The 21950-nt window shown below is 51.6% G+C and overlaps 8 protein-coding genes across 8 annotated transcripts, besides 2 other annotated features; 2 read left to right on the forward strand and 6 right to left on the reverse strand.

Annotated features, from left to right (window-relative positions):
* Positions 1-464: 464 nt before the first annotated feature.
* PODANS_3_1433 (uncharacterized protein) lies at positions 465-812 on the forward strand (the record flags this gene model as incomplete). Its single annotated transcript, XM_001903377.1, has 1 exon — positions 465-812. One exon carries the CDS (start codon positions 465-467, stop codon positions 810-812), a length of 348 nt encoding a protein of 115 aa, XP_001903412.1.
* A 312-nt stretch (positions 813-1124) lies between these two features.
* PODANS_3_1436 (uncharacterized protein) lies at positions 1125-2560 on the reverse strand (the record flags this gene model as incomplete). The annotated part of the gene is made up of 3 exons (XM_001903378.1): positions 1125-1448; positions 1604-1870; positions 1955-2560. The coding sequence occupies 3 exons, from the start codon at positions 2558-2560 to the stop codon at positions 1125-1127; spliced, it is 1197 nt and encodes a 398-aa protein (XP_001903413.1).
* A 1306-nt stretch (positions 2561-3866) lies between these two features.
* Positions 3867-3952, reverse strand: a tRNA (tRNA-Asp).
* A 405-nt stretch (positions 3953-4357) lies between these two features.
* Positions 4358-7054, reverse strand: PODANS_3_1440 (uncharacterized protein; the record flags this gene model as incomplete). Its single annotated transcript, XM_001903379.1, has 2 exons — positions 4358-6080; positions 6144-7054. Coding segments are annotated over 2 exons (2634 nt in total), but the record flags the coding sequence as incomplete, so codon positions are not given.
* Positions 7055-8229: 1175 nt separating this feature from the next.
* Positions 8230-8301, reverse strand: a tRNA (tRNA-Cys).
* A 2794-nt stretch (positions 8302-11095) lies between these two features.
* PODANS_3_1450 (uncharacterized protein) lies at positions 11096-12475 on the reverse strand (the record flags this gene model as incomplete). The annotated part of the gene is made up of 1 exon (XM_001903380.1): positions 11096-12475. One exon carries the CDS (start codon positions 12473-12475, stop codon positions 11096-11098), a length of 1380 nt encoding a protein of 459 aa, XP_001903415.1.
* A 1257-nt stretch (positions 12476-13732) lies between these two features.
* Positions 13733-14872, forward strand: PODANS_3_1460 (uncharacterized protein; the record flags this gene model as incomplete). The annotated part of the gene is made up of 1 exon (XM_001903381.1): positions 13733-14872. The coding sequence occupies one exon, from the start codon at positions 13733-13735 to the stop codon at positions 14870-14872; it is 1140 nt and encodes a 379-aa protein (XP_001903416.1).
* Positions 14873-15001: 129 nt separating this feature from the next.
* On the reverse strand, positions 15002-16264 carry PODANS_3_1470 (uncharacterized protein; the record flags this gene model as incomplete). The annotated part of the gene is made up of 3 exons (XM_001903382.1): positions 15002-15249; positions 15312-16044; positions 16112-16264. The coding sequence occupies 3 exons, from the start codon at positions 16262-16264 to the stop codon at positions 15002-15004; spliced, it is 1134 nt and encodes a 377-aa protein (XP_001903417.1).
* Positions 16265-17781: 1517 nt separating this feature from the next.
* PODANS_3_1480 (uncharacterized protein) lies at positions 17782-19520 on the reverse strand (the record flags this gene model as incomplete). Its single annotated transcript, XM_001903383.1, has 2 exons — positions 17782-19023; positions 19089-19520. Coding segments are annotated over 2 exons (1674 nt in total), but the record flags the coding sequence as incomplete, so codon positions are not given.
* Positions 19521-20679: 1159 nt separating this feature from the next.
* On the reverse strand, positions 20680-21699 carry PODANS_3_1490 (uncharacterized protein; the record flags this gene model as incomplete). Its single annotated transcript, XM_001903384.1, has 1 exon — positions 20680-21699. One exon carries the CDS (start codon positions 21697-21699, stop codon positions 20680-20682), a length of 1020 nt encoding a protein of 339 aa, XP_001903419.1.
* Between the last annotated feature and the right edge of the window lie 251 nt (positions 21700-21950).

A 21950-nucleotide genomic window follows, 5' to 3' on the forward strand; every position in this document is an offset into this window, starting at 1 on the left:
TCAAGGTCGCGGAAGCTTGATTATAGCCATTCAGATAGAGTTTTGCTTCGAAGAGTCATCGTTCTGGGTGACCGCAATCCTCTATCTCGGGTGGCATAACCTTAAGTGGAAATTGCTTTTGTAGATGTGAGAGCATAAAAGTCACCAGACCGCAAAGCTGGAAGCACTCCCACAACTTTATATAACCAGCTCTTTTTCCTAAGCCCTATATAACCATCCTCTTTTCTCAAGACCCTTTTTCTTTTTCCCCACGCCACACATCACACTGGTACACTGGAGAAACAAGCCTGGCATTTCAGAGTGCTCACCACAAGACCACAACCTCACCACACCACCAAAATCCCATCACAATACCAAAATCCTCATTCCAGTACCAACCGACGCATAATATCTGCCACACCTCAGCTAATCCCCGCAACTACCTACTCAACCCACGCCAAAGACGAGCATCAACCCCATCAAAGATGTGCCAATACATCACCCGACTCTACCCCTGCGGGTATCAGTCTCCCATCATGATGCTCCGCTCGTGCGATTCAGACTGGAAGCCGGCCGGCACTCCCCGGAAGCCGCGTTGCCCTCTGGTGGAAATGTCCACCCAGTTCTTCAAGTCCGACCTCGAGAAGATCAAGATGAAGGACAGCAATGGCTGGAACGGCAAGGGCGCGTTTTGCGAGGGATGTGACAGGGATGAGTGCAAGATCCGTAGGACTTGTATTGCGAACCCCAAGGGTCCGGATTATTCGACCCGGCTGGAGGCCTATAGAGAGGCGAAGAAGATACTTTTGGGAGAAGGAGAGGAGGAGAACTAGGAGTGGATATCAAGGAGGGAATTAAGAGGGGAGGAGGGGGGGGGAATTGGTTACACAGGAATAGGAGAAGTAAAGGCGGATATTAGGAGAGAATGAAAGGGGAAAAGAACTGGCTGTGGGGGAGAAGGGTCTGGTGTTTTGGTGATGGCGGTAATTCGTTTATGTAGTTGCTATGTATTCGGCTTGGAGTGGGTAAGTAAGCAGGGGTTTTATGTCAGTAAGGTTGGCTTTTACACATGTTTTTCTGGTAAATGTTTATGATTTGCAGTAACGAGACAGCACATGAATCATGGATCGACCCTAATATAGTTATCATGCAATCCGATATCCATCCCTCAGCTCTGGCGGAACCTGAAATGCCCCATAGAACGCCACTCGGCCCTCTTCCAGCCTCTTGTACAGCTTTTGACCCTCAAGATCATATCTTTGCACGTCAGATGCCACCTGCACAAAGGAAGAAAACCCAGCCACCTTGGCTATTTTCCCGGTCTTGTCTGGCATGTCCTCTACCACACGAACTGGTGTTCCGCTTTGACCAAACACTCTAGTGTTGCCAGGTTGCCCGAACTCGATAGAAGATCGATCTGGCAACCAGGTTTTTCCAAGTGGTTGGGTCTTCGCTTGGATCAGCGGGAGCTCTAGACAAGAGGTTTCTGAAAGATCAGCTGGGCCTGCTCTGTTGGTGGACGCGGAAGATGCCTTGGCCGACCATCTGTGTAGCCAGAGTTGGATACCCAGTGATGGAGGCAAGTATCAGGTACTTGGTATCTTAGATAAAGGGACGTACGTACCTGACATCGACTATCTACTACTCCAATGCTCTTGGCTTCATCTTCAATCAAGCTGTCGTCCAAGAGAGCGAGCTTGCTTGAGCTGTACTTGATTCCTGACCATTCGTCTTGTGACAGCCATTGGAGTGACAACTTCGGCTTGGGTGAGTTAGCTGCTGGTTTCAATGCAGTCCAGCCGATGGTATCCACCAAACTGATATCGTGGGTGAAGCCCGAGGGGAAGGTTTGCTGAGGAGAAGGGTCAAAGACCCTTGTAACTTTCCCCAGCTAAGTAGGTAGGTACATATTCCAAGGTTAGCCAATGCCTTGAAGTTTTTCAGATGCGCAGTCTAAAGATATGCTTGCTCTTACCTTATGACCGTGTTTTGCAGAAGCAATTCGGATGTTGGAGGCCCAATCAGGTGTTGCTACACCTGATTTGGCCGTTACCGCCGTCATGGCAAGTGTATGAGTTGATACGGTGATGTATCTTTTAGTCTGGTCTGCTTCGGGAATCCCAAGGACCTCAAGCTTCCCTTCAAGCCGGTCTTTGGATTTGCTTTCACTGGAAGAAATCCGTACAGTACTCCCAAACGCCGCTTTGAAGGACAGTGTCAGAGGCCAACCTACCACATCGGTTGCTGCATTGAATTGGTTGGCTGTGGATGGCTGGCATCCGATTGTAGTTGTTGAAGATCCCCCTGTCAGGTGTACTGGTGTTGACTCTGCTCTGCCAGCAGTTGGGTAGAAAGACTCTCGGATGAAGCTGACTTTGAGTCCCCCAAACTCAGCAGGGTACTTGTGCAGCTCCTTCTGGTAGTCAAAGTCCTCTGGGACAATGACCTGCAGCTGGTGATTGATGAGATGATAAATGCCAATAGCGTGGGTGAACAAGTTTAGAATCTCCTCGACAGTCTCATTTGCCAGCGGCCTGATTGGTGAGATGACGATGGAATGCGGATCTGGAGGTTGAGACATCAGGGGTAAAAGCGGATGATGGAACCGAACTGGGATGACGACGGGAACCTTGTCCACCGACAGGGGTACTGACCCCGAGTCGGGGTCAGTTACAGTATTTGGAAGTGTGCATGTCCAGCAGGCGTTATCGGGGTCCTTTTGCTAAGCTCAAGATCTTCTTGCAGTGCATCCGGCAGCTGCTGTAGACTCAAGTGGTCCACCATCTCTACCATGGTCTTGGATTGTCTCCTGGACCGGCTTTTCTTGACCTTGCCTGCATATAATTCGGGCTCGGGAGTCCGTCTCTTGGCTTTGGTAGACCCTAGGGCCTCAGGAATCTCAAGCGCATTTTGCTTTATATTCTCGTTCTTTCTGTTTGGTTTGAGACTCCAAACTAAGAGTATCTTGGTGAATGGAACCGGTGGGAGAAAACTGAAACGTCGCGGATGACTCGTTTTTGCGCTCTTTTAGGATCGTCCGAAGTCTTCCGAATACCGTCCCAAGTCCTCCATGGCTTTGCACCACACTAACTTTTTTAGGCACAACAGGAGTGTTTTGCCGATTTGGTGGCGGTAATGATTTGCTGGAACTGGCAAGCCATGGATGAGCCAGGCATTGTCTTATCGTAAATCTCTTTTCAGGATCGACAATCAAGATAGAGTCAATCAGATCCACGAAAGCCGTTAGTCTGCTGAGGGCACAAATCACGAAAGTCAAGACTTACAGGCTGGGTCACTGATTGGATCCCAATACGGTGACTGATACTCAAAGCGATCACCCAAAATCTGTTGATTCAAGTCGTAGGGAAAGTCCTTACTCATGAGATCCTCAGATACGGGAGGTAACCACAAAGACAAATATTCAAGACCACCCCCAGCGCCCAAATGTCAACTGTTTTGCCGTGGAGCTTTTGGGTGATATTTAGGGATAGAAGGGATACAGTGCAGTACTGGACTTTTCTGTACGTCAAACCTGAATCATGCAGGGAACAGAGTTTTTGGATTACGTGCTAACATCGACCGGTATAACACAGATTCGGTAGCATGATTTTGGTCTTGACCCTTGTTCAAGTGATACTCGGTGCGGCGCAGGTAGCAGGGTCGTTCGCCCCCATCACAGGGGACTGACCGGATGAAGCTAGAGCAATGAGCCCTTGTTAACTTCAGGTGTGGTTATTCAAATAGCCAAAGTAAGAAATAGCTAAAGTAAAAGTTCGGAATTGTGTGTATAAAATAGACAGTTCTATCCTCAGGGGCTCAGGGGCCAAAAAGTCTCCACCCTGATACCCACCCAGCCTGAGGTGGGTAACAAAAATGATGGTTATGGTCTCTCCCGCCGGGAATTGAACCCGGGTCTCGAGCGTTGACAATTGAAGCTGACAAGCTCACATACTGACCACTATACTACGGAAGATTTGCAGGTGTTGGCACCTGTCGTAGCTTGCATTTCGATAGTGAAATGTGTATCTATCACTGTCGGACTGTACGACCCACGAAAACGGGCGTGGGCTTGTGTGCATACAGCGAGTTCCTCCATGCGCGGCGAATTGGTCCGAATGCATCTTTTTAAAATACGAAATCGGGCCAGCCCATCGTGTTGATTACCTCAAAACTTCACAGTTCGACGAGGATGCTTTCTCTTAGACGTTCTCTTTGCATAAGGTACCTATGTAACCCAGCACCGTCAACTTGTCGATTCCTCCAACCATTAATCAGCACCTTCCTTCCATGATGTCAACCATGATATGAACCAAATGCCACCTCGCTATGATCAACCCTGATAAAAAAATGGAAAACAGAAAGAAAGCAAACCAGCAAACTAAGAATGCTCCCAAATCTTGAACGAAAATGGGCTACTCTTCGGCCTCCCCCTTTCAGGGCCAAACGTTTCTCTTCTCGTCCTCTCAAGCACCTCTGGCGGCGCAAACCCATAATACACCCTCCCATTCCCAACAGTTGAGGCCCCGGTCGAACTGGCCGTAGTTGGCCTGTTCGACAACCCTATCCCAATCCGTGGCGTGCCGACGCTCTCCCGATCAGAGATAACTCCATACCCCAGCCTGGTCTCCTTGATCTCCCACGGCACCTCGCCCCATTTGCTTGTCTTCCACGGCAGTTCCTCCAGGCAAGGGGCTCTGGTCGCTGCTATAACAGAGGAGACTTTGACATCCCTGACATGGTAGTTGTTCTGCGCCAGGGCCGCGGTTCCCAAGCCGACGCAGATGATGGTAGCCAAGATGGCAATCGAATAGGCTATCCACAGATCGCGCTGGACATACAGGTACGAGTTTGCGATGCGGGTTTTCACGCAGGGGTATTTCGGACTGGTGTCGTCTTCAGGTGATTCGGAAGCTGTCACGCCGGAGCGGGTCTGGGGTTCCGCAGCCCATGATACTATCATGAATTGCGGGTTGGAGAGCAGCGAGAGGGTGATGTTTTCGTAAAACTCCTGAACAGCGTCCATGAGGTTCGGAACGGCGAGAAAAGTAGCCTTGTCGATGAGCCGAGTCTGGGTAGCATCTGTGGTCGGATTCGGGAACGGGATGTAATGAATCTTGCCTTTTAGAAACTGCCGAAAACCCAGACCTAGGGAATGGTACGCGGCTGATAGCCGGTAGAGCTCGTAGTCCGGATAGGGAAGAATATAATTGTTCTTTGGCTGGGCAGTCGTAGTGTCATTGGTGCCATCCGCAAGAGTGCTGTTAACAGTCTCCAGTTTGGTATCGATGATGGGCTTCAAGTGCTGTTTTTGGATGACTTTAGTCGACTGGGAGGAGAAAGTATGATTAAACTGAACAGTATACCGGGTTACGTAGTGTTCACATCGAAATATGACTGGTTCGTACCCGGACTGGAAATCAACGTTGTCCTTTTTGGATGGCGGCAGAGCGTCGTTTGGCCTTGTGCGAACCGAGTGTCCTATCCAAAGGACAGGCTCTGTGCGGAGGGCACCCAAATGTCTCGGAAATGGCTTTTTAACGGGCACGCCCCCTTCCAGTGTGTCAACCTGTGGTCTGGCGTATTCGCCAGCCATAACATCGGCAATGTAGGCATAATCTCCTTTTGGGATCAGATCAGAGGAATCAAAAGGTGCTCCTCGATCTCGAAGGGCTTTGTTATCCATATTCAGGCCTCGACCTAGTTCATCACACTTGTAACCTGGTGCCTCAAAGGTGATAACATAACTGCAATTCCACCCCCTTCCGCAAGTGTCAAGAGCCACATTTTCTCGAGGCACGACATTTCCGGAGTAGGCGGTTTGCTTTGTCACCAAATCAGCAGGCTGGCTAATGCCATCCCAGTAGTCGTAGAAAGTCTGGTTGTAGGGCTCGAAGACCTCCGACGAGTTGGTCAGTGTGCAATTCCAAAGTGAGAGCGAGAAACCGGGGTAGCCATAGAGTCGATCAGCCAGCCGCCAGTTCTTTTTGCGTTCGGTGTCGAAATTGAGTGTCCGCACAGTGCTACACTCGGCCTGCTTTGCTTCTTCTCGAAGCTCGACAGTGAGAGAGGAAGGAGTCAAGATGACGACGAGGGGAAACAGCCTTTCTCAGGGTGGCACACGGTCAGTTGAATCTTACACACATGGATTTTGAAGAGCGGCTTACCACATAATAACGGCAAGGAAAATCACCACCTTGCTTTTCCTCCAGATCTCGGTGTTGAACAAGCCTGTCAAGTCTTGGCTGATGGCGAAGATTCCGTCGACGGTCTTGAGCCTCAAATGGCGCCTTCTCACTGTCACCCAGACCTGTTGCCGGTACGCAAAGAAAACGGCAGCGAAGAGGGATGCTTTAGAAGCATACGAAAGGAAGCCGCCGAACCTCATCATCTTCAACTGGTCATCCGCTGGCTTCCCGTTCAAGCTGACGTAGAAGGCATGATGGGAGCCTGCAAAGACGATGCCAAGAAACAAGGCGGCATACATCACCCATGGTGCGTTGAGCCAGCTCCATGACCAACGTGGTGGTCGTAGCAGTGGCTTTTCTGGGCCATCCGGGGACAGGTCTCTGTTCTGATATTGAGAATAGAAGCCGGCCGTGTCGGGTGTTCCGGCGTAATACTCGTTTTGGTGAAGACCATGAGGTGTTTTGGTCTCATCATATGGGGGACTGCCAAAAGGGGAGGCTTGTCGAACTCGGCCGGAGTCTGTCGTCCCGCCTTGTTGATTTATACCCAGCCCAATGCCTGCTAACGACCCATTCCTTCCTGTTCTCTGGAAAAAGGTTACACGTCGAGGAAGGGGAGGGGATGCTGGGGAAGAGGTCATTCCGGGAGTCGGCGCAATAGGGTCTGACAAGGTAGGGTCCTGTTGTTGGAGGCCATGATAGTCGGCATTTGTCGATTGCTGCTGACCGTATTGAAGTGTGTGAGAGGCCATCGCTTCTCTCAGCAAAAGCTGCAAACGTGCTATTCCTATTGCATTCGGGTGGCAAGGCGGGATGGGTTTGCTAGGTTTGCGGTGATGATGGCGTGTGTAAGTGCGTGGGTGAACAAGGAGGCCCGACACCCGATGCACAGATTACTGCTTCCCAGACTTGAGATTTTGTGAAGAAATAAAACACCCAGGGGTACTCGGGTGCACGTCAGTTCACGAGTCCCGGTATATAAGAGGAGCATGGGTGGCAGACAGGGTCAACTCTTGTCTCACCACGCTGAAGACGACTTTGGCGGGAAGCCATCAACTGCCAAGAACAGGGCTTGTGGAACAGAAGGTGCAAATGCTGGTCGCACTGCAGGCTGGGAATAACTCATGGGTCTGGCAGGATATGGAAGGGGGGGAACCTGGCCAGTCGTGGGATTTTTCCGAGAGGGCGAGGAACAAACATGGGATGAATCCGCCCACAAAAGCCCAGAGGCCAACAGCACGAGCGAAGCGAACAAGTGCGGCAGTGCCGGCTTGGGCTGCTGACGATCAGACGTATCTCTCATTACTTACTGCACACACCTGACATAAAGCAACCGAGATCTGGACATTTCCGAAATACCGAGATTCAAGACCACTCGGAATAGCTCCTCACCGCTCAGTGGTGCCAGTTCCCGGGTAGGGCAGGATTCATGGAGGCTGTGTGCGGATACTGCGTGGCTTCATGGACAATCCTGCAAGACCAGAGCCATGGAACCAACCGCAGATGGTATTATCGAGGACTCGTTCTGCAGCGGGGGTACTCGGATCACCGCTCTCGAATCACTCTGGATTGTTGGTTGGATGGTGTTGGCTGCCCGACTATTGGCCGCATTTTCGAGGCCGCACGCTTCATGCTCGAGAAGGAAGCAAGCAAAGGCACTTGTTACTGTCAGCACCCTAGCAGACACTCCTAGCCTCAAAGATACAAACAAAGCTTTGGAGGGAGATTATTGCAGTTTGAAAGCTGCCGATGAAAGCAAAAATTGGAGAAGAGAAGGGAAGCCCGCATCCGCAGTTTTGGTGGGATGTTGGATTGGGCTTCGACCACTGGGAGATATGCCCCACAATGCGGCGCCAACACGCCGGGAGCACAGTGCGCAGAAGCACGGTCATAATGTAGCCTCCCGTCCCCCACATCTGTCATTGCATACATAAAAAGCCAGTTGTTTTTGAATGTCAATCAAGTGATTCCCAGACAAACATTTTGTCTATGATGAAAAAGTGCCAATGAACAAAAGGTATATCTACTGTAAGTCACTGGATATTGAAAATGTGGGCAAAAGGATAGGACGAAACGTGATTTGAACACGTGACCTACCGGACTGCAGCCGGTTGCTCTACCCCTGAGCTATTCGTCCTGGGATTTTGATTTGTTTGATGTAAAACTTTTGGAAGCTTGGCATTATATAACAAGCATATCCAACCAAAATCAGCAGACGTCATGCTTGATCAATAGCTCCGGCAACTGCAACCCGCCGCACTCCGCAACATGATCACCACACTGCCGCCTCACATCATCGAACAGTAGGATTTGTTCCACGGGACCGCCTAGACCATTCCTTAAAATACGCATGTAAATGATCGACCCTCCACATTCACAACACACACGCTGATGACGCAGCTCGGACTCCCCCATTCGACCTCGGATATCGGCAGCTTATCATTTTGAAAGAATGCCACCGTTGTGTAGCAGGCAAATGCCACCGAACCATAGTCCGCACGCGTGTCGGTTTAACAACACTGTCATTTTGACGTAGTTACTCAATACTACGCTATCTGTGTCCAGAACCCTCCAAATATCCTCCTATATCGGCTCCGATTGCTTCTGAACGACCTTTGGAGGTATGACAGCCCTGCCGTGCCTTTTCCAATCACCAGTCGCCTGTCCTGGACCAGGTATATTTCAAAGACCACTGGATGCCAGAAAGCTGGTAATCTTCTCAAATGACTTGGCAGCAGTCGTGCGGAAGTTGATGCCATGCCCCGTTCAGGGCAAGCTTATGGCCTTGAATGCCTTCGCTTTTGAGAAAATACTGGCCCGGGGTTTTCCAAAGACACCATCGCAACTGTTTTCTACCTGTTAATCGCTGGAGTTCTATGGTAAAAAGAAACTGACTCACTCTGCCACACAGTAAGGGAAATCATATTTCCCTGAGAGTATCTGTGGAAATCCGGTCGGTTAATCTCAATATTTTAATATATTCAACTGCGCACACTGCCTGGACTGCAGGAGCGCCATGTCGTCACAGTTTCAACCAAGCCTTGAACTACTTGAGCGATGCACACCGTATTGCTAGTGGTGTGAACATCCTGGTTCTGCTAAGGTCGTGCCACCAACCATCTTGCAGTCAAACCATCCCGAAGAGCCATGGAAGCACTTTCGCGGGCACATACCGTATCGAGTTGCCTCCCTTTACCCGGTTTCTGGTGGGCAACGATCCGGACGCCAGCCGCCTCAAGGAACTCCAGCCCGTTCAGATGAGTCGAGTTGTAACTGAAGCCTGTGGTGTTCCGCCAATCCAATCTGTCAACCCCCCATCTCCTCGTATAGAGAAAACGCAGTCTTCGGACGGAGCCTACCAGTCAAAACAACCCCATCAACCAGCTTCCTGTTCTTCCTCACGACCTCGGATGAGATCGCGCTTCCAAAACCATGCCCAACAAGCACAGTTTTCGAAGGCCGCCCGGTACCACCGACATAATGCCCGCCCTTGACCAGCTTTGCCAACTCGGTCAATATGGCCACTTGGTTCGATAGCTGCGCAACATAACCCAATCCTTGTTCCGACTTCCCCACACCCAACCGGTCATAGTAAAAGATAGAGTAGTCCTTGGTCAGCAGCTGGCTGGGGATAGTAACCATTTCACAATGAAAAAGGATCCAAGCACATACGTCCGGTCAAAGTTTAGCCCATGTGTTCCAAATCACCGCCGTATTTTTACCCTTTGGATCCGGTTTCTCGTGCCCGGGGCGGCAAAATGTCGCCGAGATGGTGTATGTCTCGGTCACGTTGACGGAAAACGGCGAGAGGACCGAGGTCGAGGTCTCGGAGGTGTGGCTGGCGATGGTGGCGACAAAGTTAGCGACGTCAAAGTCGGACTCGAAGGGATCAAGTCCGAAGACTGCGTTGTTGGAGCGGACGGTGACGTGGCTGTTTACTCCGGCGCTTCCCCAACCCGAGCTAAGCTATACTTGTGTCAGCCACAGGCACATGGCTTAAGCCAGAGGTGTTTTCCCGAACTATCTACTGCGACCACTGATGCAATGGAAATATTTGCAACCGGGAATACGAGAACTATGTAGGTGGAGTCTCTCTCTTCTGGAAAGACTATGTAAGTAGGTATGTTGGCTGGCGAGGCACCCGAAACAACACTGCCAACGCCAGATCAGGGGCGTGTCAACGTCGCGGAAACCATCGCCATGATCGAACCCGATATCCCAGGAACGGGAGGCTACGGGATTGGCTCCATTTCCGAAGAGACCAGAAGAGCCGTTTCCAATCCTCAACCTCGCTGCTGTAGAAAATGATAGGAACGGTGTGGACGCAAACGCTCCAACCTTCAAGGCCATCATGGCCTACGCTGATCTTCCAGGCGCGGCGCTCGCCAACGACCTGAACCTTGTTGTCCTCTCAGGGGATGGTAGAAAGCATCGACATGGAATCAATGTGGTCAGGGCTTCCTCGCCGATGCCAAGAAGCCGTCGGGCAGGTTGTTTAGTGAGATGTGACCGGGGATAGTGTTCAGGTCATGGTTAAGCTGTACCGTGTAATGTTGGCTAATGTACCGTTTGCGTACGCTTGGAAGTTATTGCGAGCGTAAGACTTAGGTGTTGGTTGACATTGTTTGAATTTGGATATCTTGGAGGCATCTTGACTGCCCTTAGCTAGTGAGAACTGTTTTTTCAACCCCTGACATGAATTTTATTTGGCATATGCACTGCATCTCACTGTGGACCAGCAGTGCTTCCCGTATTGCATTTATACAGCTGCATACACCGATGCAAAAAGACAAGATTTGTAAGATACGTGAATAGAGGTAGTTGGTAAATCCCGACTTTGCTGCTAATGGTGTTGGTTCACCATGCACTGTTTCCTCCTCTATCCATCTCACACGTATAAGAAGTACCACTGTACCAGCAACCGAGCACCTCTAGCTCGGCAACTCCATAGCACTGTGCTGCGGTCTTTGGCTACCTATGTTGTCCTCTTGACCCGTGTCATGACCGAAGTGAGTTGAGTGTGGCTCCAACTCTGTGCTGACGAATGCCGGATAACCTTGGTGGGTGTAGTGGGCAGAGTAGCCATGCTGGGGAAAGTTTGTGGCGTAGTTGCCTTGGGCTGGATAGCCCTGTGAAGAGAATACTGGGGGGTAAGGATATGGCGGTGACATGCTTGCTGTATAGGGCTGGTGATGCATGGCAGGTCTCCCCATGCCATGGTCTGACAATTCAGATAGACGTGAATAGTGTGGAGACGTGGGCGAGCTGGCTGCGAGCTCTGATCTCAGAGTCTCAGGGCGCGCCTTACTCTCCGTAGATAGCTCGCCGACCACTGGTGACGTTTCTGTAGCCAACGCGGCCGCTCCCTCACCCTTCTCCCAATTAGCATGCTCCCCGTGATCCGCTCCAGAAGCCGAATCATTAACGTGCCTTCGATGGCGGAGAGTACGAATGGCAAACAAGGCGCCCAAAATTAGCATTAAGCCCGCAACCGCTCCGAAAGCAACGCCGACCTTCTCTGCAGTTCCAAGACCTCTGAAGGGCGCGGCGACAACAGGTGTTTCAGTGGCTGAAGGGACGGCCTGGAATTCATTGGTTGTCGTTGCATATGAGGCAAAGGCCAAATCGGTATCGGTGTTGGAAGAAGTCGCCGACGACAAGTCAGACGTGGTAGTGGTCAACAACGAGTCAGAAGTGGTAATGGTTACCTCCTCGGTTGTTCTGGTTCCTGTTGGAGTAAAGCTGTCTATCCACTGTATAGAATCCCCCAGGTTCAATGGGAGACTTGCGAAGCGATTGCCGATTTGGTTTTTTGCCGTCAAGACGATACGGGATTCGATGGCAGGGCTCGCCTCGGCACTGCACAAGCAAAGATCATCAGATTCCTGCTCTTTGTTGCGGAGGGCTTTAGGCTTCCCTTTTTCTGCACACCCAACCCTTCGAATGGTCAGTAAGAAGGGCCCTACCATGAAGTTGGCTACAGTGTAAACATACCACAGACCTCTGCCATCCTCATCGACGGTCGTATTGCAGAAAACCATTCCCATCCATGGCTGGTCTGAATAAATCTTCTTATCGGGGCAGCTCGAGTCCTCGTATGTGCTGTCGGTGCAGCCCGCCATGTAGGTGAGGCTTCCACCATAGCTAAAGCAAGCGTGGCCCTCAGCAAAGCAGAAACCAGCCTTCCCACAGCACTGGACGTGTCCAAAAGCAGCATTGCCACAAGGTATAAAATCCGAGTGTGTTTCTTCATCAGGACCCCAGTAGCAGGTGCCGTGGGAGATGTTGATGTCGTCGTCCGAGTCCCCCATTCTTGCCTTCTTTGTGTTGGTTGGTGATGGATGACGTGACTGCAGGACAGAGGAAAGCAGTGACAGGCCCCGCCGTTGTTGGTTGGAAACACCGGGTTACCTTATCGAAGTTTGCACTCTGCTGCCGTGTGACTGCCTGGAGGCACTTTTCAGACGGAACCGCCCAGTCAGGTCGGGCAGGAGCAACTATTGTGTACTTACCGTTTCCATGTTGTGGCCACTGCCACAACCGACAACCACTTGCCCGGTGAAAGCAGTCAACCTTGCCTGCTCCTGCCATTTTGATCCCGTCCATATCTTCTCTGCGACTTTCTAACGGGATGAAAGTCGCTCAACTTGGAGCCTAGAGCCAGAATAAAAGCCTCGTCGATGCCCGGCACCAAACCAGACGCTGGGCTGTTGCACTCGTCACTCACTTCAGATACCCTATTGGAGATTCTACCATGCAACGCTCCACGTGTGATGGTGCTCCCGAAGACAGAACCCGTTGATTCTGTGTAATGTTACCCCCGTACTGAGGCTTGGTTTGGCTGAGGAACCCAACCCATGACAATCCCAATTCCCCTTTGTTTTACACGGAACCAAAAGGTGAGCTGGGTAGACAATGGGAGCAAGTATAGATTAGACATGCAACAACAATAGAAATCCTGCTCAAAGGAATCTATCTGTATTTGTTTGAAACCTGAATCATAGAGTTCAGTCGATGGAACACGTCATAGACAATGAGAGCAGCCATAACCCGAACCCTCAAAGGTGGTCTTTGGAAGGCTCGGCGAGCTGTAAGAGACTTGTGTCGGGGTGATTGATCTAGAAGCAGTTCCTGTGATTCAAGAAATTGCCTGGATCTAAGATATTGAACAGGTGAGTTATTCTTCGCATGCATTATACATATATCTTGGTCTCTTTGCGGCACACCCCCAGTGGTCCGGTGTTGGCTGCTTGCTGACTCAGCACTGGTGTCTTAACCCACGCATCTCTCATTTTCCCCTTTCTCTCCATCTTTTCTTGAAATGACTAGGCATGTAAAAGATAACAAACAGCTCACATTGTTTGCAGAAAACACAGGCTTTTAATCATATTCTGACCAAATCACATAGCGCCTTTTTCCATTTTGCTAGACTTATTCTTGAAATAGATAACGCGACACCCAACCTCCGACTCAACCTCGCTCCTGAAGGTGTGAAGAACACCAGACGGCCTAAAGACGCTCAGTGACAAGCGCCATGCCTCGTCAACTCCCGTGGAAGATCAATCAAGATGGACAGACATCGGTGGAAACCAGACAGAGTCCCAACCCAACATCAACTCGCAGTCCGGCTCCTTCCAATCGCCCCTCAAGGCCTTCGACAGCCGCGCCAAACCCGAGATCGTCGCATGAAAGATTCAACGCTCCTAGACCCAGCGCTGGTCGCAGAGGTCGTTCACCCTCAACATCGCCACCGCCAGAACCGCCAAGTGAGGAGTAAGTCTCGGGCCCTGCGTTGCTCTACAAACAAACCGCTAATTATGCCGACCAGGCTCATGATTGAAGGTGTCGACCATGACGACCGTTATCGCATGGTAGAGGATGAATTCCTCGCAGTGGCCGGCGAGTTTACACGCCATCTTCACGCGGCAGAATACCAGCGTTTGAAAGGCCTCGCCAGATCCCAGAATGCTGATACCATCTCGAACATCTCACGCCCCGTCACTGGCGAGATGACCGAAATGGTCAAGAGCCGCCATGCTGCGCTCAACATTGCATCGAAACGACGAAAGGGAATCACTCAGCTGAAGGGACTATCCCCTCAGACAACAAGTGATACCGATGATGAGGAAGCACCGTCACGAAAGCAGCCGAATCCGAATTCCCTCCAGGGACTAATGGACAGCCCGCGTAAGCAAGCTGTACCGCTGACTTCGGTTTCATCCCTGCTCCAGGGCTCAAGCCTCCGGGAAACAAGCCCTTCAAGTGGACGCATGGCTCCTCCTGGTTTGAGGAGGGCAGAGTCAACCTTCTCGGTCCCGATCAAGCGAGAGCCAACCCCAGACTCTGATGATCTAGACAGCCAAGCACCTTGGCCAATCAGGCGAACGTCGACACGGCCATCCATCAAGCGCGAAATGACAGCAGCTCAGGAAACATCATTCGCTGACTTTCCTGCTCCGCAGCCCAGAGCAAGATCCCGCGCTGCTACCATTGAGCCATCAAGAGCGATATCACGTCCGCCAGAGCAGTCCCAAAGACAGGCAACTCAAGATACAAAGCAACAGGACGACGACGATGACGACAACGATTTCCTTTCTCGTATTCGTGCTAGAAGACTAGAACAAAGACGGCGCCGAGAATCCAGAGCACAGCCAGGAATCAAATCCGAAACTCAGGAAGCAGCCCTTGACGATATTCCATTTGTCTGAGTGAGAACCTGTTGCTACGATTGATTGAAAGATGACTCAACTTCAGTCTGAGATTGATATGCACGCTACCCATACACAAGAAAAAAGAAACGACAAAGATGTTACAGCATGACCCGCCTTGTTGCTTCTTCAACCCTTATAAGGAGTCTCAAACGGCCTTTCCGCCTGGGGCGTCAGTCTCGCCAGATGTCTCCGCTGGGCATTCTTCCAGTCGATCAGCGCCGAGTGCTGGGTAACTCTGTTGTCCCAAACGACAACGGTGCCTTCCTCCCACTTGACACGGGCTTGGAAGTCGGCGCCGTAGGCGAGATGGTCGTAGAGGAACTTGAGGAGGACGTCGGACTCCTCCTTCTTGAGGCCGACGATGTCACGGGTGACTGGACACGAACACCATCAGCGGATGTTGCAAACAATAATGCAAAGAGACGGGGATGCTTACACTGAGGATTGACGTAGATGGCCTTCTCGCCTGTGACGGGGTGGGTTCTGATGATGGGGTGCTCGTGGATCACGGGCTCGCGGCGGACGATGCCGCCCCTCAAGGCCGAAGCATTGGCCTGCTCGTGGGCAGAGTGGGTGGCCTTGAGGCCGTGAAGACGCTCCTGGAAGGCAGGCGAGAGACGGTTGTAGGCCTCGGCGGCGTTGACGAAGAGGGTATCGCCGCCAGATTCGGGCTTGTCGAAAATGTACAGGAAGGTGGTTCCAGGAGGCTGGGCCTCGTAGGAGACGTCGGAGTGCCAGGCTACGGACGAGGTGCGGTTGGCGAAGAACTTGTCGACTGAGTTGTCGCCTGCGCCGCGGTGGACGAGGTGGATCTCGGGGTAGCCTTCTGGCGCGCCGCTGGTGGGGTGGATGTGGTGTCTGCCGAAATAACCGCCGAACTCGAGGGCTTGCTCGATGGACAGATCGCGGAAGTCTTGGTCGCGGAAGGCGACGACCTTGCGCTCGGCAACGAAGCGGGCGAGCTCGTCTTTGCCGGCGTCGCTGAGGGTGGAGAGCTGGATGCCCTTGACTTCGGTGCCAATGGTTGGGGTGAGGTGGGTGACGGCTGTGCTCTCAGGGAGAAGGTTGGGGAAGGATGGGTCCGCGTCTTTGCCGTGCTCGTAATGCTCAAACGGCTGGAGTGGGGGGTACTTGTCGTTGGGGTTCCAAGTTGGGAGGTAGTGCGGGTACTAGGAGATGGGAAGGTCAGCAATGCGAAGGCCAGACATGAAGTCCAACGCTGTATCGACGGCATACCTTGGCGGCTTTGTGGCCCTTCAGGCCGGCTTCAGCATCCTTATCGAACTTGGTTGTGGCAATCTCCTTGTACGGACCCGTGGTGGCGTTGAGCTTCAAAGTGCCGATGTTGGGGACCGTGGTGGTCTCAGTTTCCACAGCGGAGGGGGCCATTGTGTCTGTGAAGTGTATATGGTGAAACAATCTCAGACTCTCAAGTCTCGAACTGCTTTGGATAGAGTTAGGATCCGTCTTTCCAGCACACGCGACATCACCCTCCTACTTATAAGCTTCCGACAGTCCCTTCAAGGCAGTACGTCCTCTACCCCAGATCACGACATCCCGCTCCCGAACTATGTGGGGGTTGGATTGGCAAGAAAGGGTGGGCTAAGATGGGTCATCAGAGGATGGCATAGCACATGGATAGGATTGCGCAAACAGTTTGCCGTTCCAGTCGACGAGCTCTTCTTCGGCTTTTGGTGGTACGGCACCTGTCCCTGCCGGTCTCTCTCCTATCCTGCTGACCAGAAAGGTGGACGGTTCATGCCAAACTCGTGGCAGGCAAGGGTGCCTCTAACCAGTGCCGACTGTGGCTTATCCCACCAATCCGTCACATCTGATAAGAACTGCGAGGCAAGCCGGGACCGTGAACGGCAATGGACAAAGGGGCAACGGCCTTTACGTCGGATGGAAGGCTTAGAGGGTGCTGGGAGAGCTTGTGTATGGAGCGATGCTTGATGTTGCTAGACGCGGAGCGAATCACGTCATATCGCGTATCGGGGACTAGTGCCGCCCATCGGTTTGTTGGTGCGCAGTGGACAGCACATGTTTTTTGTTCTTCTTGGATTGGCAGTCTCGTTGAATTTGATAAACTTCCCCAAGAAAGCACGCAATTCCTTGGGACGGGGTGAGTTGAAGAGAACAAGGCTTATTCCCGCCGTTTTGTATCTTGGGTGGTGTTTAAGGACGGGTTAAGTCCGGGGATCACGGCGAGCTGTGGTCACTGGGTCCGGAGATAAGACCTTTTGCGAAGGGCTTTGGAGACGTTTATGGGATTGGCGTTGTGGTCTATCAATGAACATGAAAGAGAAATTAGTCAACGTGGGTGGGAAGTTGTGTAAGTAGTAGGTAGATACGTTGTATCCAAGGCACTTGGTCTAATCAGTGAAGTATGAACAGAAGCCCTAATCTGTTCATTCCTGGGAACTTCAGTTGTCCCTGTGAATTTGCCCAAACATATTGCGTGCTAGAATGTAAGAGGAGCCTTTGTCCATGAAAAATTGTAGTGAGTGTCTTCGTCGCAAGTACTGTTGACGTCATTCTTAGTGTTGGGGGAATGCAACGCTTCTATTCAGGGGTAATTCTCGCTTAGTCATCGTCAAGAGAACGGCGCCATGCTTGCCCCTGAAGGTGAATTTTTGATAGGTGTGTAAACATATAGCGCGGAAGAAAACCCCGGGGACCGAAATGTACCTTATTTCGGTGAAGCCTCATGCGGGCCCAAGTATCACAACACCGAGTGGAAGGATCAAAATATGTGTACGAATCAACGCTGGTATCTGCTAGCTATTGGTAGGTCTATGAATCAAGCAAGGACCCAAGGTATAAGTTTGAGCACTATGCACTCGCCAATGTAAACTGAATGCTCTTCCCTCCAGCTTTTAAGGAAGCCGAGAAAAAAAAGAAAACACCTAGAGCCACCAGGCCCAAATGAACACCAACCCGGCCCAGATACCCCAAATGGTGTAAACCGTCACGAAATCCAATCCTCCACCCCAAATCGGATTACTTCTCTCCTCCCAGCGCTTTGCCTCCTCTCTGGGGCGGAATAGAAAAGAGGTGGGCGCCCCCGGTCCGTTGTGGACTTTCTGGAGCAAGTCATGGTTCTCGCCGACGTTGGGGGGCCAAATGGCGTACTTGATCGGAGTAAAGCAGGCTATCGCAAGAACAATGAAAGCCTGATTTGAGGGCCAGAAAACCCAGAGCAGAATATTGAGGAGCTTCTCCGTGTTGTTTGAAGCCTCGGGAAGATTCTTCACAGCGACCCAGGCCGTGACGAGTATGGCTGTGACAGCCACACAGTGCATCCAGACACCACATTCAAGAAGGATGTGGTTCAGTCTCTTCGACAGGCCTCCCCGCCGCGCTGGAAAGCGTTCGAAGAGCTTGTCCTTGAGACTGCCAGTTGAGACGAAGGCAGCGGCGCTGGATTTCTTTGACTGAGTGGAGTTGAATAGCCCCGGGAAGTATGTCTTCATGTAAGCAACTGTGTAATGAGGGCTTAGCCACTTTGTCATGCCCCAGTCCATGATCGAGGCTCTATACCCTGCCATGACGCCGATGTGAACGTGATGGAGATAGGAAAAGAATACCGAACCGGCATGAATCCTGAGCAACCGGGTCAGCTCCTCCGATCTGTCGGGAGACGTAACAATGAGCGGGGTCTTGGTAAGAAAGAGGAGAGGGAAAAGGATGAGCTGAAGGGTGGCGAGGTGAGGCTTCAGATGCATCATCATCAACCCAACCATGGTAACGGGCGCTTTCCAAACCAGCTTTTCCAAGAGAGATATCCAGGAGTGCCCTGAGAGTTGATGAAGGTCCTGCACGGCAAGGTTGCTGAGGTACCAGCGAGTGTATTGCTTGAGTTGTGCCTGGTAGGTATCAGGGACCAGGCCACATTGCAAATACTCGGCAACAGCGGCGGTAATCCAGTGGTTGGTTTGGCCCAGAAGAAACTGCGTGTAGAAGTCCTCGCAGACACAGGTTGTCGGAAACTGCCCACCAGGTAAGTCATCCAGGGCTTTCCGGCGCATGACCCAGCCTGAGCCGGCGCATTGGCCCTTCCCCGCTTGATCTTGGATGGGGTGGTAGCATTTGACACGGAGAGAATTGGATTGGTTGGTTGGGTCGTTGTCGGGAATGTTGTAGAAAGTCTACAAGTTAGTTGTTAGTTGAGATTTCCAACACCACCGCATACTCCAAATGATCAAAATCGTACCTGAACCCCGCAAACCAAACCTATCTCTTTTCCGTCCTCCTGATATCCCCCAGCTGGGTAAAAATGGGGAATCGTTGCTCTGAGCCATGCTCTGTCGGGAATCATGTCTACATCCAGCACGGCGATCAACTCCGCTCTGCCTCCAGGAAGACTGTCGATGAACTGAAGGGCATTGTTGAGATTGGCGGCTTTGACTCCAGGAGGCTTCTCCGTTGCTTTGCCGTAGTTCGAGGTGTAGAATACATTTCCGACTCTGCTTCGGAGCGCAGCAAGTCCGCTCTCTACCGCGCTGTCTCCGCCATCGTCGGTTACAATGACCCTCAGTTTGTCGAGAGGATAATCGAGATCGAAAGCAGCAAGAACTGTTCCGTAGACCATAGCTTCCGATTCTTTGCAAATGCAAATAACCACATCGACAGACGGGAGATTGTTCTCGCCCAACAGCCGAAGACGAGGACGCCAGGTGCCGAAAAAGCTGTAGCTTTTGATTTGCCACGCAACGAGTAGTTGGTCAACTAAATCTCTGTTAGACTATCCCCTCAAAATACGACACATAGGTAGCAAACTTACCGGCCCACAGAATCTCGACAAGAAAGAACAGCGTTGCCGAGAGCATTTGCAATCTTGACAGGGCAATGTGGCTTGACTCATCGCCTGTCCAGTAAGAGACAATAGTGCGTCCCTGGTAATATGCAGCCCATAGCAGAAGCACCGCCGGTAGAGTAGCTGTAAACGCGACGAACCTCACAAGGTAACGCTGCCACATATGAGGACAGAAAAGAACCGAGGACGTTTCCTCGGAGTCGGTAAGGGCTTGGATACGGGCCCGCAAATTACCGCCGTCGATTGCGTTCCTGTCGAACTTTTTCTCATTGACGTGCTTGTTGTTGGTTTTCTTGGAGGGATAGTTGGCTTGGGACACGTCCGTCGACCGAACCCAAGTCGAGGTCTCGATGCCGATGGCCTCGTTCTCGTTCCACGAATGTGACATTGTGAGCGGTGATCCTCAAGGCAGGCGGTTTTCCGCGGTAGAGGGAAGACAGCCGGGGTAGCTGCTGACAATGAGGGTGTGTAACTCGGAGGCCAGTAAGACAACAGAGTTGCCAGTTTATGTACCGGTAGAGGGCACCCTGGCGCCGCCGGTGAGGTGGGTCTGAAGCAGAATTTTGGAGTGAATATCTAAGGTGAATATGGATGTAAAGCGAACATTCGGAGTGAATAAGGTCAAGAGAGCAACTCGAAACGTTGTTCCGTCCCAACCACCCACCCAAGCAACCAACAAACACAAGCTGTGTGCGCACAATCTTCATAGAAGGCGCAGAGTGGTCACGACCGAGAACACATTTAAACAGAGAAAAATTGCTGCTAATGTCTCAGAGCCCTCGTGGTAGAGAAAGGTCAGCAAATTGGAACTCGGGATGGGATGTTTGATTGTTTCATGATAACCGGGCATCCTGTGCACCTTGCCAACTGAAAAACCACCTGACATCCCAGGTCAGCCAGATCGAGTATCTTGCATCCCGTCACACTTGTCGGTGTGGTGGACTTTCCTTTTTCACATGTCGATGATGGCATAGGGGACCTCTCCTATTTATGCACTATTCTGATATAGCGGACAGACCTCCACTTCTCTTTGCCAAAGAGCCCAAGGTCTCCTGACGGTGTCCTCGCACATTTCCGATGCCGCCGTGGCTTCTGCTTTGCTCAAGAAATGAATACCTGGATCTGCACCGGTCGGAAAGGTGCCTACCACGGCCATGGCGGCATTTTGCATGATGATGGCCTCCTTTTGCACCGCGGCATTTTGGGCCGTATATATCGCCTGGAAGACGACATTTTGTAGGTTGGAGGCCACAGTAGTAAAGCCGTGTCCTCTCATGAGCACCACGGTTGTTTTCGTATCGATAAACTTGTAGGCCAATTTCCGGCCCAGAAACTCGTCTTTGACCAGCAAGCCGCTGCTCCCACTCCCATCATCTGGTGGATTTTCGGAGTGAGCCGGCCCCAGCCTCATCCCCTCATGATTCCTGGTGTCAAATACAGGGCATCCTTCAGGGCGGAGGAAACCAGCGAGGTGGATACACGGCCGTAGTCGTACTCGATTGATGGTGAATGGCAACACAGCCTGACAATGACTGTGCACAATGGCGTTGACACTCGGGTACTGCCTGTAAATTTCCGAGTGAATGAACCTTTCGCTAAACAGCTGATTTTGGTTTGACGTGTCTGTCGGCTTGGCCCCGTCGATGGTCAGGGTTATCAGATCATCAGCGCTGGAGACCAAGGCAGGGGCCATGCTGCGGGACATTATGAAGGTATCTCTCATTAGGGGATTTCGAACAGAGAGGTGGCCGTACGCATCGAGAACACGGTGGTAGTGGAGGATATGAAGGGCCGTGATGAAGTCGTGTTCGAGCCGGTCGAACTGACGCTCGTTGAGCGTCTCCATAGGGGCCGTTGTCAGTTTCTGCACCTGGCCGATGAGTTTATCTCGGGAGTTGGATGAGCAAGGGATGGGAAAGCAAAGTGAAGACAACGAATGTCTCGGATGACGACGCCATCTGGGGACCGGAAACCTGGAAAGCTGAGGCCCTGTCCAGCACACAGACATGAGCAGAGCGCAAACTTAATCTCATGTTGGGTGTCTGTATGTCGTCATCCCGGTTTTCGAGGCCATGACTGAAAAGCTTTGCGTGCGTATGTGTAGCCGGCGGCACGAAAGGAAGATGTTATTATCAGAACCCTAACCCTTGCGCGATTCGACCCCCACCATTCCCCACTTTACCCCCACCTTTGCTTTCCAACTCTCGACTCTGAGCTTTCAGATTGGAGCTTTCAAGTAATTTTACAAGAACAAACCGT

The sequence above is a fragment of the Podospora anserina genome, chromosome 3 (assembly GCF_000226545.1).
Source record: "Podospora anserina S mat+ genomic DNA chromosome 3, supercontig 1".
NCBI classification, from domain to species: domain Eukaryota; kingdom Fungi; phylum Ascomycota; class Sordariomycetes; order Sordariales; family Podosporaceae; genus Podospora; species Podospora anserina.